Source organism: Lissotriton helveticus, chromosome 1_1 (assembly GCF_964261635.1).
Source record: "Lissotriton helveticus chromosome 1_1, aLisHel1.1, whole genome shotgun sequence".
Taxonomy (NCBI): Eukaryota; Metazoa; Chordata; class Amphibia; order Caudata; family Salamandridae; genus Lissotriton; species Lissotriton helveticus.
The window spans coordinates 2,139,303,974-2,139,324,803 of record NC_136057.1 but is presented as its reverse complement, the minus strand read 5'-3'; the positions used below and the strand labels follow the sequence as shown (position 1 = coordinate 2,139,324,803).

Sequence of the window (20,830 nt, the reverse complement as noted above, 5' to 3'; positions counted from 1 at the left end):
GGAGAAACCGTGAAGTCTTAACAGCAGCATTGGTACACACTACCCCAATGCCATCACTAAATCTGCAGTCTCCAAAACTGTTAATAACAACTTATCCAAGCTGTTAGACCTGACATCATTGGCATGAGTCTCTCCTCCATTTTTTCTGTTTGCCTCCTGTGTTTACGATGTTTTTGCTGGTATATTACTTTGGGCACTGTGCCACTGCTGATCAGTGCCACAGTGCAAGTGCTCCCTATGTGAAATTGCTGTATTGATTGACTTCCGTGTTTGGCTTATTTGGTTTACTGTCAGTCCCTAGTAGAGTGCACCAGGAGTGCCAGGGCTTGTAAATACAAATGCTGCTAGTGGGCTTGCAGCACGTGTTGTGCCACCCACAGAAACGGCCTAGTAAAAGTATGTCTGAAGGTATGCCATTGCTAGACCACGTGCAGTCTGGTACTGTCACGCAGACTGCGCAAGTACACCTACTTGCCAGTCCCTAAACCTTCCCTTAACTTCATGTTAGTCACCCCTATGGTAGGCCCACGGGCAGGGTGCGTTGTAAGCATAAGGTAGGACAAGCCTGACAAGGTTGGCATGTCCTAATAGTGAATTACAGCCATGTTCGTTTTTCACTATTGTAAGGTAACCTGCTCTCCATCAGTTAGAAAGGGCTGCCAGGATTATTAATGCTATAATCCTAGCGGGCTCGGGGAGCATGGTGCAATGTCGAGTTTGGTATCCCTGAACTCAGGGTTTAATAACGCATCCGTTTGTGTGGATGGTTTTTGGACTCTGTGTTTGAAAATAGCACTTTTAGAAAGTAGCTATTTTCTTGTCTAACTGTCTACCGGTCTCTGCTGGTTCTGGTGTGCGTGTGACAGGAGCTGGGTGGCTCCAGAGGTCTGAATGAGTCAGTGTGGGATGAGTGGGGCATTTGCATTGAGAGTAGGGGAAGAGTAGCTCCTGATAGCCTGCCCTGCCTGATACAATGCTGGCTCCGCCCCCCTGCCAGGCGACTGATGACTCTGTGCCTGCCTGGGACTTTCCTGGCCCACCTCCTGCCGGGCAACTGATGGCCCTGCCCCTGCCAGTGACAATGCTGGCTCCGCTCCTGCTGGGCGGCTGAAGACTCTGCCCTGCACAGTGAATAGGCCAGGTGCTTCGGCCTGGCAACACTCACAACAAACCCAAGATGGGGGGAAATTCCCCTGCATGGACAAAGGGATCAAAGCCAAAAAGGGGTATAAGAGAAGGACCCCTGAACCAAGAATTTAGATCACTTCTGACAAGGAAACCTGAACCAAGGACAAGAAGCCTGCTGATCTAAGGACTGCCTACCCCTTCTGCCAGAGTGCTGTTTGTTGGGGGAATCCTGCATTGCTTCTTTATTTTTGCCAAGGAACCAGGAGAGAGGAACTGTGTGTGTACTCTCAATCTTTGCTAAGAAAATCTCCAAGGGCTGGAAGAGTGCCAGTCTCCTGTTGAAGTCACAGGGCTAAATGACTTCATCTGCTTAAAGTGCTGTTTGCTGGAACTTGTGAATCCAGCACCTCTGAAAGAATCCAGCAATCTCGACGCCGACGGACGCCGCCGAATCCAGCTCGACATCGTGAGTAACGGCTCCAGTGTCCCGCTTCCTCGACGCCGGCCGCCGGGCCCAATCGACGCCAGCAACAACGCCAGTGAGTAGTGAGTTCGGCTCCAGCTCCAAGCGACCTCGTGTCGGCACCGCTGCTGATCGCATCGACTTCGAGCCCTCTCAACGCCGTGAGAGCTGCTCACTCTTGCAACATCGACATCGACGACGCCGTATACTGCTTCACCTCGTGAGCGCTGCTCCTGCCTGACTTCGGTCGACGCCGCTGCAGATCGTCCCGATTCCGAGGCCCGATCGACGCCGAAGACGCGACGCCGGACATCTCGACGCCGCTGATCATCGAGTGCTTCACTTTTCCAAGGTACTGTGTTGTGGGGGTCTGTGTGACTCCGGCTCGACGTAGCGCTCCTCGCGGTCGACGCCGAACCTTTGGATTAACTTTGCCTCGACGTCGTGTGACTCCCGTGTGGGTTACATTGTTGCCAAGAACTGTGTTTTAAAGAAGAAGAGTTGCTTTTGATACTAAAGACTTTGTGCTAAGAAGAAACCGTACTTGAACTATTATTTTTCCTTCCAAGAGTATTTATTAAGATTGTGGTATATTTTTGTCGTTATTTGGTCTTGTGCTAAGCCTTATATAAAAATCCTTATTTTTATAATACTACTGTGTCGTGTCCATTTGTAGTGTATTCACTTTATTACTGTATGTGGTCATAAATGCTTAACGCACTGCCTCTGAGATAAGCCTGTCTGCTTTGCCAAGCTACCAAGGGGGTGAGCAGGGGTTATCTAAGTGTGTGATCCCCTTGCCCTGACTAGAAAAGGTGTGTCCCTTTTTGTCAGAAGTGTATACCTCTGCCAACTAGAGACAGCCGCTTCTAACATTGGTGGGTCAGCGGTGGGATTTGAACTTTGCATTTATGACCCATGTGCAGTGATTAGTGTGCGCTACATAGTGAAAGCAGACCATAGCGCAGCCACAATCTGTTTTGGTTGGATATTCTATTTTTGTTCTCCGCTTTCCTGGAACTTGATTTTTGAAACTGCCAGTTTTGACCATGAGTGATGCCGGAGTCACTACCCCTGCTGTTGTTGGGGAGGAATTTGAGAGGAGTAAGATAAAGGAGTACAAAGCACAGCAGCTGAAACACTTTTGCAAGCAATTGAAAGTCCCTACTCCAGGCCTCTCCAAGAAAGCAGAATATCTCAAAGTATTGGAAGCCTGGCTAGAGGCCAGAAATCCCTCTGGTCCGGTGGTGGTACCGACAGAGGAAGGGGAGGAGGAGGTGCCAGTGAATGGGCCCACATCCCCTCCTGGCAGCAGTGTTTCCTCCAAAGGTCTTTCTCCTGAAGAAAGAGAAGAAAAGGAGAAAGAGCGAGCTTACAACATGGAAATGGCAAAACTTAAGATAAATGGGCAGTTGGGAATAGAGAATGCAAGAGGCAGGAGAGAAGCTGATATGGAGATCAAAAGGTTAGAGTTTGAAAGAGAGAAGTTAGCTTTTGAGCGTGATACCAGGATGAGGGAGTTGGAGCTCAAAGCTAAAGAGTTAGAATTGAATCCCTCTGGTGGCAGCATCCCATCTGTGCCTGCAGAAAGTAGGTTTTATTTTCCTAAAGATGTGATCAAAGATTTTCAGAAGAATGAAGATATTGGTCAATGGTTTAAAGCATATGAGTTAGCATTGTTGGCACACCGGGTCCCTGAGAAGGATTGGGGAGCGGGGTTGTGGGGTCGCTTTGTGAATGAGGGAAGAGATACCCTGTTAGACATGCCTGTCGAGGATAGGATGTCTTATGCTCATATGAAAGATGCTTTAATGTTAAGGTATGGCCTAACCCCAGAAAAGTACAGACAGGCCTTTAGAGAATGTAAGAAATTGCCTGGTACGACGTGGGTGGAATATGTGTCATATTTTTGCAGAGCCATGGATGGTTGGGTAAAGGGCAGCAAAGTGGAAAGTTATGATGCTCTTTATGATTTGTTTGCTTGGGAGCACTTGTCTAATAACTGTTTTCCAGAGCTGCGCCAGCACCTTATTGATAGCAAGATATCTAACCCTAGAAAACTTGCTGAGGAGGCGGACCGCTGGGTCAGTACCAGGGTCCACAAGGGTCCAGTGGGAGACTCAGCCAAAGGTGGGCAGGGTCCCCAGCAGAAGAGTGGGGGGGACAAGGGTAAACAGAAGGAGTTCCAGAAAGGGCCCCAAAGTAATCACCAAGGGAACCAAGGGAAGGGTTCCCAGCCTCCCCCAGATAAGAAATCAGAGGCCCCGACAGGTAAACCTGTTCGTAGGGGCCCAATGACCTGCTTCGCTTGTAAGCAGGTGGGACACCGTTTTTATGATCCTCAGTGTCCCTTGAAGAACTCTACTGCGCCACCACGTGCAGCTCCCCGTCAGTTGGCGAGTGTAGCCCTGGGAGGGGAGGAGATGGTTGCCCATGGTGGGGAGGGTCCCGCAGAGATGTCCCTGGTCTCTCTAGGAGACATGGAATTGGTCCCTCCACCCCCTCTGCCTAGTAACACTAAGAAATATAGGCAGTGGGTGACCATTAATGGCCATAGAGTGGAAGCTCTCAGACACCGGAGCGAGTGTGACAGCTGTCAAGTGTCACTTGGTGTCCAGAGAGCAGGTTGTTCCCCACGCATTCTACCCTGTGATAGCTGCTGACAACTCCCAGAGAGAGTGTGAGGTAGCTCAAGTTTCCTTTGAATGGGGGGGAGTTTCAGGTACTCTTCAAGTTGCTGTAAGGCCCGCCATGCCTGTTGATTGTCTCCTGGGCAATGATTTGGAAGACTCCCCTTGGGCTAAGGTGGAGAGGGAGACACATTTGAAAATGTTGGGTGTGCCAGAGTGGGTGTGTGCAACCACTCGATCCATGACAGCAAGTAAGGGTGTTGATGGGGTTCTGGAGCCTGAAAGTATGGCCCAGGACCCAGCTGTGAAGAGAAGAGGCAGGGGGCGCGGGAAACCGTCCCCCGTAGTTCCCGTGGTCCAGGAGGAGGCAGGCCTTGAGGGGCATGCCCTGGAACCCACAGGTGAACAAGTTGCTGAACTGGGAGACCTGCCCGAGATGACCCATTGGCAGCAGGATGGTGGTCCCTCCAGGGGGGAATTCTGTGCAGAACAGAAAGTGTGCCCTTCTCTTGTGGGTATGAGGCAGCAGGCCTCAGCCCAAACCTCAGGTGATCAGTCAGGGTCACATTTTGTTTACTGGGAGAACGACCTCCTGTATAGCGAGCCTAAGGCTGCTGAGCCTGGGTCAGCCCGTGTGCTGGTGGTACCCCAGCGCTTCAGAGCCTTCCTACTGGGTTTGGCTCATGACGTTCCTTTAGCTGGATATCTGGGGCAGGACAAGACCTATGACAGGCTTGTCACCCATTTTTATTGGCCTCAGATGAGAAGGGATACAGATATCCATTGCAAGACCTGTCAAACTTGCCAGGCAAGTGGGAAAAGCGGGCGGAAGCAGAAGGCTCCCCTCCAACCTTTTCCCGTGGTCAGTACCCCCTTTGACCGGGTGGGGATTGACATTGTTGGGCCCCTGGACCCCAAGACAGCCCTGGGCAACAGGTTCATCCTGGTCTTGGTGGACCATGCCACACGGTACCCGGAAGCCATCCCTCTCAGAACAGTGACGGCCCCCGTGGTGGGACGGGCACTGATGGGTGTTTTCTCCCGAATGGGGTTCCCCAGAGAGGTGGTGTCAGACCGGGGCACCAACTTCATTTCCAACTATATGAAGTCTTTGTGGAAGGAGTGTGGGGTAACTTACAAGTTCACCACTCCTTACCACCCTCAAGGTAATGGGTTGGTTGAAAGATTCAACCGTACCCTTAAAGGCATGATTATGGGTCTTGAAGAACCAATGAGGCGTAAATGGGACGTCCTCTTGCCATGCCTGTTGTTTGCTTACCGTGAGGTGCCACAAAAGTATCTAGGGTTCAGCCCCTTTGAGCTCTTGTATGGTCACCCGGTAAGAGGACCTTTGAGTCTGGTCAAAGAAGGCTGGGAGCAATCTTCCAGGAAACCTCCCCAGGATGTATACAGTTACATGCTGGCCTTTAGGAACCAGACTAGGCTGCAGAGATCTTGCTCAGGCAAATCTGGAGGCCAGCCAGGAGGAGATGAAGCGGTGGTACGACCAGAAGGCCCCTCTGGTAGAGCTTCAGCCTGGACAGAAAGTTTGGGTTATGTCCCCTGTGGAACCTTGTGCGCTCAAGGACAGGTGGACTGGACCATTTAAGGTTGTGGAGAAAAAGAGCGATGTCACCTACATGGTGGACTTGGAATCTCCCAGGAACCCCTTGCGGGTCCTGCATGTCAACCGTTTAAAGCCCCACTTAGAAAGGTCCGAAGTGGGCATGCTCCTAGTTACAGATGCTGGAATGGAGGAGGAGAGTGAGCCTCTTCCTGACCTCCTGTCTGCAAAAGAGCAAGATGGGTCAGTGGATGGTGTTGTCCTCTCTGACACACTGACCCCTGAACAGCAGCAGGATTGTCGCCAATTGTTGGGACAATTCCCTGATCTGTTTTCCTTGATTCCTGGTGTCACTCAGTGGTGTGTCCATGATGTGGACACCGGGGACAGCACTCCTGTGAAGCACAAGGCTTACAGAGTGACTGACAAGGTCAGAGCATACATCAAGGAGGAGGTCTCCAAAATGTTTGCCTTAGGGGTGGTTGAGTCCTCTAGCAGTCCTTGGGCCAGCCCAGTGGTATTGATCCCAAAGGCTGCAGCACCTGGTGCTTCACCGGAACTTCGGTTCTGTGTGGATTACCGAGGACTCAATTCATTCACCAAGACTGACGCGCACCCCATCCCCAGAGCTGATGAGCTCATAGATCGGTTGGGGGCTGCCCGGTACCTTAGTACGTTTGATCTAACGTCTGGGTACTGGCAGATCGCCTTGACTGATGGGGCAAAAGAGAGGTCAGCATTCTCCACACCAGATGGGCACTACCAGTTCCGGGTTATGCCCTTTGGGATGAAGAATGCCCCTGCCACCTTCCAGAGGTTGGTCAACCAGGTCTTGGCTGGACTGGAGGATTTCAGTGCCGCCTACCTGGACGACCGCGCAGTGTTCAGCGCCAGCTGGGAGGAACACTTGCGCCACCTCCAGGAAGTGTTGTTGGCCCTGCGTAGAGCAGGCCTCACAATCAAAGCCAGTAAGTGCCAGATTGGGCAGGGTTCAGTGGTGTACTTGGGGCACCAAGTAGGGAGCGGCAAGGTGGCCACCCTGCAACCCAAGATTGATACCATCCTGGCATGGGCACCGCCCAAAACCCAGACTCAGGTGAGAGCCTTCTTGGGTCTCACGGGTTATTACAGGAGGTTCGTCAAGGATTATGGTAACATTGTGCACCCCTTGACTTCGCTGACTTCCAGGAAGCAGCCACGACTTGTGATCTGGACTGACGCCTGTCAGACGGCCTTTGACACCCTGAAAACTGCAATGTGCACAGCACCCATACTCCAGGCACCCGACTTTTCTAAAGAATTTGTTGTCCAGACGGACGCTTCAGAGCATGGCGTGGGGGCTGTTCTAGCTTAGGTGAATGAAGAGGGCCGAGACTTACCTGTAGCCTTCATCAGTAGGAGGTTACTTCCCAGGGAACAGAGGTGGAGTGCGATAGAGAGAGAAGCATTTGCTGTGGTCTGGGCGCTGAAGAAGCTAAGACCCTACCTGTTTGGGACTCACTTCCGGGTTCAGACGGACCACAGGCCCCTCAGATGGTTGATGCAGATGAGGGGTGAGAATCCAAAGCTGTTGAGGTGGTCCATTTCCCTACAGGGAATGGACTTCACGGTGGAACACCGCCCTGGCACAGATCACGCCAATGCTGATGGTCTGTCCAGATTTTTCCGCCTTAGTGATGAGGACTCCCTAGGGTAAGGGTAGTTCTCCCCACATTTCAGCTGGAGGGGACACGTGTTAGACCTGACATCATTGGCATGAGTCTCTCCTCCATTTTTTCTGTTTGCCTCCTCTGTTTACGATGTTTTTGCTGGTATATTGCTTTGGGCACTGTGCCACTGCTGATCAGTGCCACAGTGCAAGTGCTCCCTATGTGAAATTGCTGTATTGATTGACTTCCATGTTTGGCTTATTTGGTTTCCTGTCAGTCCCTAGTAGAGTGCACCAGGAGTGCCAGGGCTTGTAAATACAAATGCTGCTAGTGGGCTTGCAGCACGTGTTGTGCCACCCACAGAAGCTGCCTAGTAAAAGTATGTCTGAAGGTCTGCCATTGCTAGACCACGTGCAGTCTGGTACTGTCACGCAGACTGCGCAAGTACACCTACTTGCCAGTCCCTAAACCTTCCCTTAACTTCATGTTAGTCACCCCTATGGTAGGCCCACGGGCAGGGTGCGTTGTAAGCATAAGGTAGGACAAGCCTGACAAGGTTGGCATGTCCTAATAGTGAATTACAGCCATGTTCGTTTTTCACTATTGTAAGGTAACCTGCTCTCCATCAGTTAGAATGGGCTGCCAGGATTATTAATGCTATAATCCTAGCGGGCTCGGGGAGCATGGTGCAATGTCGAGTTTGGTATCCCTGAACTCAGGGTTTAATAACGCATCCGTTTGTGTGGATGGTTTTTGGACTCTGTGTTTGAAAATAGCACTTTTAGAAAGTAGCTGTTTTCTTGTCTAACTGTCTACCGGTCTCTGCTGGTTCTGGTGTGCGTGTGACAGGAGCTGGGTGGCTCCAGAGGTCTGAATGAGTCAGTGTGGGATGAGTGGGGCATTTGCATTGAGAGTAGGGGAAGAGTAGCTCCTGATAGCCTGCCCTGCCTGATACAATGCTGGCTCCGCCCCCCTGCCAGACGACTGATGACTCTGTGCCTGCCTGGGACTTTCCTGGCCCACCTCCTGCCGGGCAACTGATGGCCCTGCTCCTGCCAGTGACAATGCTGGCTCCGCTCCTGCTGGGCGGCTGAAGACTCTGCCCTGCACAGTGAATAGGCCAGGTGCTTCGGCCTGGCAACACCCACAACAAACCCAAGATGGGGGGGAATTCCCCTACATGGACAAAGGGATCAAAGCCAAAAAGGGGTATAAGAGAAGGACCCCTGAACCAAGAATTTAGATCACTTCTGACAAGGAAACCTGAACCAAGGACAAGAAGCCTACTGATCTAAGGACTGCCTACCCCTTCTGCCAGAGTGCTGTTTGTTGGGGGAATCCTGCATTGCTTCTTTATTTTTGCCAAGGAACCAGGAGAGAGGAACTGTGTGTGTACTCTCAATCTTTGCTAAGAAAATCTCCAAGGGCTGGAAGAGTGCCAGTCTCCTGTTGAAGTCACAGGGCTAAAGGACTTCATCTGCTTAAAGTGCTGTTTGCTGGAACTTGTGAATCCAGCACCTCTGAAAGAATCCAGCAATCTCGACGCCGACGGACGCCGCCGAATCCAGCTCGACATCGTGAGTAACGGCTCCTGTGTCCCGCTTCCTCGACGCCGGCCGCCGGGCCCGATCGACGCCAGCAACAACGCCAGTGAGTTGTGAGTTCGACTCCAGCTCCAAGCGACCTCGTGTCTGCACCGCTGCTGATCGCATCGACTTCGAGCCCTCTCGACGCCGTGAGCGCTGCTCACTCTTGCAACATCGACATCGACGACGCCGTATCCTGCTTCACCTCGTGAGCGCTGCTCCTGCCTGACTTCGGTCGACGCCGCTGCAGATCGTCCCGATTCCGAGGCCCGATCGACGCCGAAGACGCGACGCCGGACATCTCGACGCCGCTGATCATCGAGTGCTTCACTTTTCCAAGGTACTATGTTGTGGGGGTCTGTGTGACTCCGGGCTCGACGTAGCGCTCCTCGCGGTCGACGCCGAACCTTTGAATTAACTTTGCCTCGACGTCGTGTGACTCCCGTGTGGGTTACATTGTTGCCAAGAACTGTGTTTTAAAGAAGAAGAGTTGCTTTTGATACTAAAGACTTTGTGCTAAGAAGAAACCGTACTTGAACTATTATTTTTCCTTCCAAGAGTATTTATTAAGATTGTGGTATATTTTTGTCGTTATTTGGTCTTGTGCTAAGCCTTATATAAAAATCCTTATTTTTATAATACTACTGTGTCGTGTCCATTTGTAGTGTATTCACTTTATTACTGTATGTGGTCATAAATGCTTAACGCACTGCCTCTGAGATAAGCCTGTCTGCTTTGCCAAGCTACCAAGGGGGTGAGCAGGGGTTATCTAAGTGTGTGATCCCCTTGCCCTGACTAGAAAAGGTGTGTCCCTATTTGTCAGAAGTGTATACCTCTGCCAACTAGAGACAGCCGCTTCTAACACAAGCCAAGTATTACCAGCCACAAAAGAGTCTGCAAATATGGTGGAATTAAAAAATACTGACTTGATGGAGTTGGCATGCGACAAAAGCAAATGTGAGAACGAGTCGGCCAAACGCCTCTCGGAGAAAGGGGAGTTAGAGGAGGTTGGAGTGATTGAGAGAGACAACGTTAATAAGCACTTGTCTAGTGAGTATCCTACTGAACACTTACAGAAATGAATGGGACATGGGGGGCCCCCATTGACAATAATCAATACCAATAATAAGGACCCAATAAAAGAGGAACCCACGACTAAAACACAATTGGATATGGCCTTTGTGAATCTGGTTGCCCCTCTTCTAAAAGCCTTGCAAACATCGGCAAAAACAATGATAATGCAATCTGATAAGTTGGATATTCAAATCGACTTAATGAATATCATAGCGTCTAATATACTGCAGGGATAAATACAAAGTTGGACAACCTGAATAACCTGATCAAAAGAGCACAAGCCCATACATATCAGTCACAACCCTCTTGCCCTTGTGGCCCTGTTTTGGATAAATTGAGCTCTCTCCCTATCATCTTCGAACAGATTTTAACCTTAAACCAAAGCTTGATTAATGGAGATCAGACGCTGGACAGTGCCAGCAGCTCTAAACTTGATGAAAACTTACCGATCGATGAAAAATCCTCAAACATGATGAGCCCCAATGTGGACAAAAAGGCCATGGTCAGGATCAAAATTAACGAAGTAGCAAATAAAACGGTGTTGTGAGACTCTAGTAATAACGAGATCACAAAGCCAAGGTTATCCAAGAGACAAAGGAAAAAAGAGAGGAAAGCTCGAAACAAGAAAAGTGAGGTGGCTTCAAACAAGGGATATGGAGTGTATCCTATTTTCGCGAACTTGAACCAAGGTCTATCAAAAATTGTTGACAAAAGTGGAAGTAACACGGATACTTCAGTAAATGAAGATACGAATACTAAAGGTAACTTAGTGTCCAAAAAAGCGTGTAAAAACCCTGAGCAAACAGTCACTGTTACCAAATCTCTGCAAGTTAAAAAAATACTGCAAACACAACAATGATGGACAGAATGTGGATCAATGTCACACATTCACCCCAGTCCAAAGATCTGGGCCCAAATCCATCGTTTTTCCACTCCACACCACCCTGGGTTAGACAATGGCGATATGCAAATCAGCGCTGACCCTGTGCCCCATGGGAACAGTCCAGTCCGAACTACAAAAGCCATGTCCTTCCCAGAACAGAAACAAGCATCCGAGGACCGGCCCGGTTTCGAGGTAACACCTCTCTTCAGCCCGGCTAGCTTGATTCCAGTGGTGTGGAGTGCCTGGGACTCACGTCTGAGCATCCCCAGTACACTTAGAGCGGTAACTGCAAACACAACAATGATGGACAGAATGTGGATCAATGTCACACATTCACCCCAGTCCAAAGATCTGGGCCCAAATCCATTGTTTTTCCACTCCACACCACCCTGGGTTAGACAATGGCGATATGCAAATCAGCGCTGACCCTGTGCCCCATGGGAACAGTCCAGTCCGAACTACAAAAGCCATGTCCTTCCCAGAACAGAAACAAGCATCCGAGGACCGGCCCGGTTTCGAGGTAACACCTCTCTTCAGCCCGGCTAGCTTGATTCCAGTGGTGTGGAGTGCCTGGGACTCACGTCTGAGCATCCCCAGTACACTTAGAGCGGTAACTGCAAACACAACAATGATGGACAGCATGTGGATCAATGTCACACATTCACCCCAGTCCAAAGATCTGGGCCCAAATCCATCGTTTTTCCACTCCACACCACCCTGGGTTAGACAATGGCGATATGCAAATCAGCGCTGACCCTGTGCCCCATGGGAACAGTCCAGTCCGAACTACAAGTTAAAAAAAATACAGCATAATAAGATGGATGGTACAAATCAATCGCGCACCGCAGATCCAGCCATACAGTGCAATATTATGGGTACTAAGTGTATGCAGCCTGAAGTAAAGTATAAGATTAAGCCCATTGAAGCCATTGCCCACGGCACAGATAAGGGAGAAGAGGAAGGATGCCAACAACTTAATGGCAACTCCTTGAAATTTATACCAGCTAAGTTACAGGTTGATGGTCACTCAACAGACAAAATTACTCCTCTAGAAGGTTCAAATAAACTCGCACAAATGTCAGTGGATAGTGACGAATGTCAATGGGCAACTCCAGTTTCCTCCATACAATCACTAGAGCTTGCGACTGTAACTAGAGAGGATCGATCAATCCATGAGCGTCAAAGACTGGATGCGGAGCATAGTGCCCTGGCCGAGAAAACATGGAAATTCTGTGTAAAGAATCCAGAGAGTACTCAGGTAAATATGGAATCAGGCATCCCTAAGCAGTCAGTCAATTACAAAGCTGGATTGGAGCTGCATAAAATAATCTGGACACCAGAGTACAAGTCTCAGGGGGCACATGACATATTAAATAGGAGCAACATTTTGAAGCTATTGACGGAATTTGAAGACCTAAAGGTTATTTGTACAGACGATCTTGAGCGGGTTCAATTTCTTAAAGGCACGACCGATGCTTCAGCAAAACAAACCTTGACAACTTGGAAATCAACACAAATAGCAGAAGCAATTATGGGGAAAGTCAATATCTTTCAATCATGGGGCATCCAGATATCGCATCAAATTTCCCCACGCTACCCTGCCCCATTGAAGAGGCAGGGTGGAGTTAAACATTCCCAGAAAATGGACGATGTATCTTTAAATAAAATTAAAAAAACAGTATATTCAATATTATTTAATGCTAAGGGTAGAAGTGAACCCATGCCAGAACATGAAGAAATAAAACGGGGAAATGGGGAATCAGACAATTCCACAGATAATTGGAAATGGCTCCCTGGTATGTTAAATGAAAAAAGAAAGGTCTGACCAATTGAATGGAAATTGAAACAAGACACCAAAAAGGATATACATGTGGTATCCTGGAATATTGCTGGTGCAAAACGTTTACTGGAGGGAGGCTTTCCATTGGATGAATGGCAAGGTTGTGATATAATTGCTCTACAAGAAACCTGGCTACGAGAAGAAATTGCCCTTGCCGGGTTTATACACCATGGTGTAGCAGGGAAAAATGTAAGATCTATGGCCGGGCCATAGGTGGATTTTCAGTATACGTGTCTTCATCCCTAAAGATTAATTCAGAACAATTACAGTCACCAGATTCAAGTATTCAGCTAATCAAACTAACAGATTACAATAAAACCAATCCAATAGTCCTTGTAAATTATTACACACAACCGAAAATTAAGAAAAAAAAGTTAAAGAACGAGATATTGTGCAAAGTCATCACCAACTTACGCTCGATTGAACCATTAGCTGATATAATAATTACTGGTGACTTTAATTCCAACCTGATCCTAACTCCGGTTGAGGATGATAAACTAACAATTGATAATGCATACTGGGGTGTTCCCGAACAGATACAAAGTAGTGTAGGAACACGAAAGGACAAACAGGCAATCCAATTAGTGACCGAGTTAGAGTTCCTTGGGCTGCGTGTACTGAACGGGAGGTTCCCGAAAGATCAACCCCCCAGCAAAACATACGTTGGTCCTTTCTCACAATCCACCTTGGACTATACAATGGTTAGCCTTTCAATCTTTCCTTTGGTAACTAGCTTTCAAATAGAGTTTACAGTGCTGAGTGACCATGAATGCAACACATCATATTTAACCTTAACATGGAAAGATTGCAATCGTCATACATATTGAAAGGTCAGTTGAACTCTGTTAACTTGAAACGTATAAATTGGTCCAACACAAATGAACAAGAGTGGGATTCAACAATGAAGGAAACATTGACAAAGATTGGGAATGTCCCAAATGCGATCCAAGGATGGTCTCTTTTTTTGTTAAAATTAAAACAAAAAATGAAGTTGCCTGTCATAAAATCCAGCAATGAAGGTCCACGGACTAAGCTCCCGAAAGAGCTACAAGATCTGAAAAAACAACTTCGAAAAGCCCAAAAGAAGTTAGTCGGCAGACCATGGTACAAACCAATGGGCCAGCTTCCGTGCTCAGCGAAAGGAATATAAAAATATGATCTGGAAACTTAAAAGGTCAACAAATGATAGTTTTTGGTCAAAAATTATTTATAGTTCAAAATTACAGAACACAAATACATTTTGGCAAACTATAAATCAATCAACAAGACCCCGTAACGTCTTAACTTCAAATGTGCAGGAATCAGAGTGGGCATCGTTCCTTGCTTCAAAATTTACGGACACCACGTTAAAAAGCTACTGTAGTGAACTTTGTCCAAAAAGTCTAAAAACAATATGCCCCGCAGAATATCAAGCGAACCAATCGAGGACTAACAAAAACGGTAATGAACTGAGTACAGACCTTCAGACCAATCTATACACAGCGGAAGAGATAATTAAAATTATTAAAAGAGCAAAATCAAATGGGGCGCCAGCGCCCGAATGGCATTCCACAAGCTGTGTACAAATATTCACCAGAATTTTGGGGGCCTTGCCTGGCCGAACTGTACTCAGATGTCCAAAATTTAAACCAAGTCCCAGAAAGCTGGCAAGGATCAATATTCATGCCAATTTATAAAGGTGGTGAAAGATCCAAACCGAACAACTATCGTCTAATAGCGTTGCAGGATGTTGAGGCAAAATATTTTCCAACACTACTTCTAAACGATCTGGTTACCTGGTCGAATGAAAAAGAGCTGATCCCCATTAATCAAACGGGGTTCAGGAAGGGGATTGGAACTATTGCCAACATCCTATCCATCACCATGATTGCGGAGAAGTGTATGAGTAAAAAGCAGGATCTAAACATGTGTTACGTCGATCTTCAGGCGGCCTTTGACAGTGTCGATCGTAATTTATCGTGGATGAAATTGAAAGCATGGGCCATTCCGGAAAGTATTTTAAGGGGTTTGCTCCTATTTTATTCGGATACATGGTCGCAAGTGAAAATAGGTGATGGCACCCGGCTATCGAGAAAAGTCCCTACAACGATTGGTCTCAAACAGGGATGTGTTCTCGCGCCTCATTTATTTAATCTCTTCATCTCGGATCTATCGGGGCTATTGAATAGTTGCAATGCTCATCCGCCGAAACTAGGTGATTTACAGCTCAACCATCTGGCCTATGCCGATGACATAGTGCTTAGGAGTTTAACGAAGGTGGGTCTAACCAGACTAGTAAACGAACTTTCGGTTTACCTGCTGGCAAATAAACTGGCCTTAAACATCGCAAAAACAAAAACTATGCTGATAACCAATCGCCGCGGATCACATCACGCTATTTGGTTAAAAGGAGAACCATTAGAGAAAGTTTCAGCATACAAATACCTGGGCTTCTACCTTGACGATAAGCTTAATTTAAAAGAACAGAAGAAATATCTGACTCAAAGAGCGGGAGCCTTGATATTTGGTTTAAGTACGTTGACAAAAAAACTGGAAGGTCCCATCACTCAAACCCTTATTAACTGTGATGGCCAACAAAGTTCTCCCAACCCTGACCTATGCAAGTGTGGCAATGCACGGAACGGATGCGGACCTATTGAATAGTTTAACAACCAAAATTTATAAAAGGTTTTACGATTACCCAGTATGACATCACCAGCGCAAATGCGACTCGAATTTGGATTAAAAAATGAAGCCCTGGGCAGACTATACTCATACATTAAGATGTGGTATCAAATAAAGCAAAAAGCAGTTAATAGCAATCTCAATACCTATTTATGGCAAGAACTTCAATCCCAAAAAAAATCCAAAGCCAATCAATTCCTTATGTATGCTTTGGAGGCCACAAGCTCAAAAACTTTATGGGATACTAATTTGTCATTTGCTTTATTGAAACAGATTTTAAATAAAGCAGCTAAACTTCATTCACTTGTTTTGGATAAAGAATTTTTTTCGTTCGCACTCTTGGACTGTAATAAATGGCTATAAGACACCGGCACTGTATTTGGAAACAACTTACTCCATTTTTATTAAAAGAAAGCTGATGTCATTGAGATTTGGTAACTTTCCAACATTAGCTGATGAACCAGCCTGGAAACAGCAGGTAGCTGTCTCATGTCGTTTGTGTGGCAGCTCCAAAGAAGATCTTATACACATAATTTGCCATTGTAAGACGCTGTCTAAGGAACGGACATATTATTTAAAGAGTAGTTTTCAGATTAAGAGGTTGCGAACATGTAGATCTGCTATTATTGGATGCCTGGACACAACTGCTCCTCGGTTACATTGTAAGCTGGTGAAGTTCTTGCAGGCATTTGAGAAACGCATTAAACACCATGAAGATATCTAATGCTAACGATTTGAACTATTGCACAATGATGTAAATATTGATCGGAAATCTTTGAGTTTTACTTTTTGCCTTATAATAGACGTTTTATTGCTAATTTTAACGTAATTTTACAAAACAAAACATTTTCTTTTTTATATAATGGATGTGTTTTTTTTATCTATTAAATTGTTATGGTTTTAATTAACTGAATAATAAAGTTTAAATTTCAAAATTTCAAATTTCCCCTGTATGAACTCACTACTCCCCGACAACTTCACCTGTATTTCTTCTATTTTCTCTTTGTTTTCTTTTAAATATTAGCTCCGAAATATATTCCTTCACTGTGTACAGACCCTAGCGTCTCTGCCGTGTACACTCTCGCGTCTCTGCTTCAAATCAATTTCTTCCGCTTTACTAAAATGACCGCCGCGCAAGGTTACGTTGCGTGACCCTGCGCCACAGCGTCATATCCTCCGCGCTCCAGCAGAGCTTCCAGTCAGTTTACTGTCTCGCGCACTTCCCGCATGGAATCCCACCGTCTGTTCATAAGATGCAGCACTAGAGATTCAGCAGGCACCGTGCGTAATCAATTTAAACTTTTTTTTTTTTTTTACACAAAAGGTACGTCGCTCTAATTGCTTCCGCTTACCGCCGATATATTGTTGTTATCAGATTCTGTGATTCCGCTGTTATATTGTGAACCGATTCTCCACAACAGCAATTCTCCTGTAGACCTCCTCGAATAATCGTTTATTAATTTCCTGGGTTCTTCTCCATGTTCCATCGTCGCCAATTGTAAAGAAGTGCTCAGTCTTAGATATTGATTCCAGCTTTATTTGTAAGAATAAATGCAATACAGGTGAGAGCCAGGGAGCAGCCTCAATCAGTCCTACTCCTCTGCAACTGCCCCACAATTCTAAAGATGCACCATCAGCATTCTACAATACATCATAACATTCCTACCTCAAGGCACTAGCCTTAAAGGTACAGACAAATGAGGCAACATAACATTGGTCTTGGTCCCAGTAAAACATATGTTTCTTTCACAATTTTATTTTCAATTGTTTTTAAATCCTACATTTTCAGAATATCAGTGGAAATTGGTCATCAGAAAACCACAGTGCTCGAGTACGATTCCCATCATTATATAAGGCAAAAAAAAGAAATTCTGTCTATTTTTTATTACACACATATGCAGAAACTGGGAACATTGGCTCAGTATATGAGTGATATAAGCTGGTGTAAACCTAGCAGAAGACATTTTATATACACCTGTCCACTGTTTCTGAATAATACGTTCCTATGTTGTCTGCAGTAAGGGATCTGCAGTATTAGTTTCCTTATGATTTTATTATTGTTGATTGTATTCGTCTTGTGATATGTATATTTATGTGCATGTGTGTGTATATATATTTCTATATATATATATATATATATATATATATATATATATATATATATATATATATATATATATATGTTATCCTTGTTCTACATAGTAAATACTCATATCTGATATTGCATTTGGTGACAGCACATTGTATAATTATTAATTGGTTGCTCTTTTCAAACTTGGTTTGCAGGTTATCTTCAAAAGCATGGGTTGGAATCTTGTCAGCCCTCTTGTTAAATGTTTTCAGTCCCGCCAACAAGACAATGAGAAACGTAAAGAGTGCATGAAGATAATAAATCAAATGGTGCAGGTATGTACATGTTGATGACATGCCTTATGAGGAGATTGAAGTTGATGATCAAATATCTTTGGATATTATCACAATCTAACATGGTAAATCCTAACTGCTGCAATTGCAGGATCCTTCTTTTGTTCATTAACTAACAATTAACAATCTTTCTAAACTGAAATGTAATTGCTCGACTTAGGGCTTTTTATCTTTTTCATCGTATCTGTACTGCATATCTGGCTATGGTTTGTAATTCATTTGTCCTTAACAACTAATGGTGGTCATCAGGATGTCGGTCGAAAACCCCCGACTGACATCCTAGGTTGGAAGTCCAGCCGCCTAATTACTTTGTAGGCGGTCGGAGTTTAAACCGACCGGTCAGACTGGCTTCGACGGGCTTAAGGAGTCAGTCAACCAGTCGGAAGCCACACATAATCCACTACGGGCGGCGTTTCCACCGTCAGGATTATGATGTCGGTTTCTGACAGGCTTTTCATGTGGGGCTTTCCGGAACATGACTTTGGGGGCCCCTATGGTGCCCCCTGTAAATCCCTGCATTGTGTGGCAGGTACCTTCAGGTACCTACCATGCAGTGCAGGGATTTACAGGAACACCCATTTCTCCATGGGAGCTTGTGCTGCAGCCAGTTTCTGGCTGCAGCACAAGCTCCTATCAGGAAATGGAAGTTTGCGACCGCACCATGTGCAGTTGCATTGTAATTGGGTTTTCGGAATCTCAGACCTACGGTCGTTCAGTTCCCACACCGAGACTGCAACTCAGACCGACATCGTAATTAGGGTCTCAACCCCCAAGGCTACAACCTCACATGAGCACAAATTCATTCATTAACTTTAGTAATTCACAATAGTTCCACAAAGTACACCTCAAACCTTGGGAAATGTATACGTTTCCAGGAAACTTTCTGGAAAACATCTGTGATTTCCTGTTTCTGTTAGTCTTAAGACAGTGCCACCTTTTTTCACTCTACTGAAACCATATTTATGCCTGTGCTAAAACCCTTTACTTAGACCCCGGACTAATTTAGGGGATTTCCCTTTCTACACCCTCATGGAGAGGCATTACTCATACTGCTGTGAGGAATTCATTTTACATTTTCAGCAGGATGCTAATGTTTCAGAAAGATGTTTGTTAGCAACTACAATTGTTTACATTTGGGGTGTACACACACTCGCAGTGGAATCCAACCCTGGAATGCGGAGTGTCAGCCTGTGAAAATAGATTTACTCCGGAGAATATCCTTGTGTGAGTAAATCCTTTGTGCATGGCAAAAGTGGTTTTGCGCTCCTAAGGTAAGCAATTTGAGCAAGGAAGCCCCACTAACTCAACTGTCTTTTTTATGAATCTGGCCCATTTTAAAAAAATGTTAAACTTTTAATTTGAAAACCAAAAAGCATTAGAACCTTCAATAAGTGAGTAATTAATTTTCAGATGAATACAAAAATTATCATTATAGCAGAAAAATATGATCTGAAAAGAATAGAGATTAAGCTCAGAGTAAACATGGGTAAACGCTTGAAGAATTAGTTAAATTGGGCATTTTCTTTCAGGGAGCAATACTAAAACAATTTTTCTTAAGTCAATAGCAAAATGTTTATGCCGCACAAAACATAGGGTACAAATGATCAATTTTGACCTCTTCCTTTAATTAATGTTTGAGATGTGAGTTTATAACCAATGCTAACGGGCACCTATACATTAAAATATAGTCAGTGAGGTTGAAGGTGAGCATAAATGTAAGTGTCAAATCAGTAATGCTGTTGACCAGAACACTCTGTCTGCCAATATGGGGCATGTTGTTCCTACAAATCTTTGCTAAATCTTTATCAGTGAGGTCTAAGTCTTTTGTTTTTAATGTACACTGCTCGGTATCACTGCCTCTTCTGCTCTTGGACAACTTCCAGTTGTGCTGAACTAAAGAAAAGAAAATACTGCAGATGGGGATGGCTTGGAGTGCATGGCACACCTGTCCGCAATCACACTGGTGCATTAATTATTCTGCTTCTAAATTACAAATCTTATTGAACTTTGAGGAGTGCCTTAGCTGTAAGGTTTTGCTAACTTCTTGGAAGCCAAATGTTCTGCTAATGTCTTCGCCTAGGTCTAGGCAACAATGAAGCTCTGCACTTGGAGAGCTTAAAATGTTTGTTTTTGTGTTGATTTCTTTACTGTATATCTTTTAGTTGAGTCAGATAAAAAGTATACTTGAGCAATGACCAATGTGACCTATGATTTTGTAAATTTTTATAAATTTCAATTAACAGTTATAAAAAAAATCTTTATCTTTGCTATTTTGAAAATTAAGGAATGATCCAAGCCATTTCTACAATTCTGACTTCCTTCGTTTGCCCTAACAATTACTTGATAGGAGTGTTGTCGAACAGTCAGTGTAAATATGTACAAAATCAGTTTTAAAACGTGGTTCAGTGGGTATAAAGCTGAAACTTCACCCAGTACATCTCAGCCTAGCACATGAGGTCACTGTCTTGCCATTCTAGTCATTGATCTTGCTTGCCTAGTCTTAACATCTACCATCCTATTAATTTTATCTAGTGCCCATTAAAATTGTACATGCTAGCCTATGAGTTGATATTCTCTAAGCTGAACTAAATTATCAAAGTCTCTGTCATACTTTATGTGAAGCGTACTGTCTGTCTTAACATTTAGACACAGGATCACAAAATATATTTATGATTTGTACTCCTTTTAGATTTGTAATCCGAAAGAGCTTTTACTGGGATTACTTGAACAGATCGAAGATGCCACTGGGGAAGACATATCCAAAATCATTTTACTTTTGATTCAGCCTCTGCAAACAGGTATCCATTTTCAAAATACTTTACAATGTTTATAGCTACATCAAATCTTTAAATTAAACAAAAGGGTCTTATTATACTGTATTCCTGGGACGTTTGCGCATCAACGTGTTTCTCTATTTTCTGTACA

The 20,830-nt window shown here is 45.3% G+C and overlaps 1 protein-coding gene across 1 annotated transcript in view; it reads left to right on the top strand.

Annotated features, from left to right (window-relative positions):
* GLMN (glomulin, FKBP associated protein) overlaps positions 1-20,830 on the top strand; it is a 394,839-nt gene that overhangs the window by 92,566 nt on the left and 281,443 nt on the right. Inside the window, exons 6-7 of the mRNA XM_078646323.1 lie at positions 17,768-17,887; positions 20,595-20,703. Of these exons, the coding sequence (XP_078502449.1) occupies positions 17,768-17,887; positions 20,595-20,703 (229 nt within the window). The remainder of the gene's footprint in view (positions 1-17,767; positions 17,888-20,594; positions 20,704-20,830) is intronic.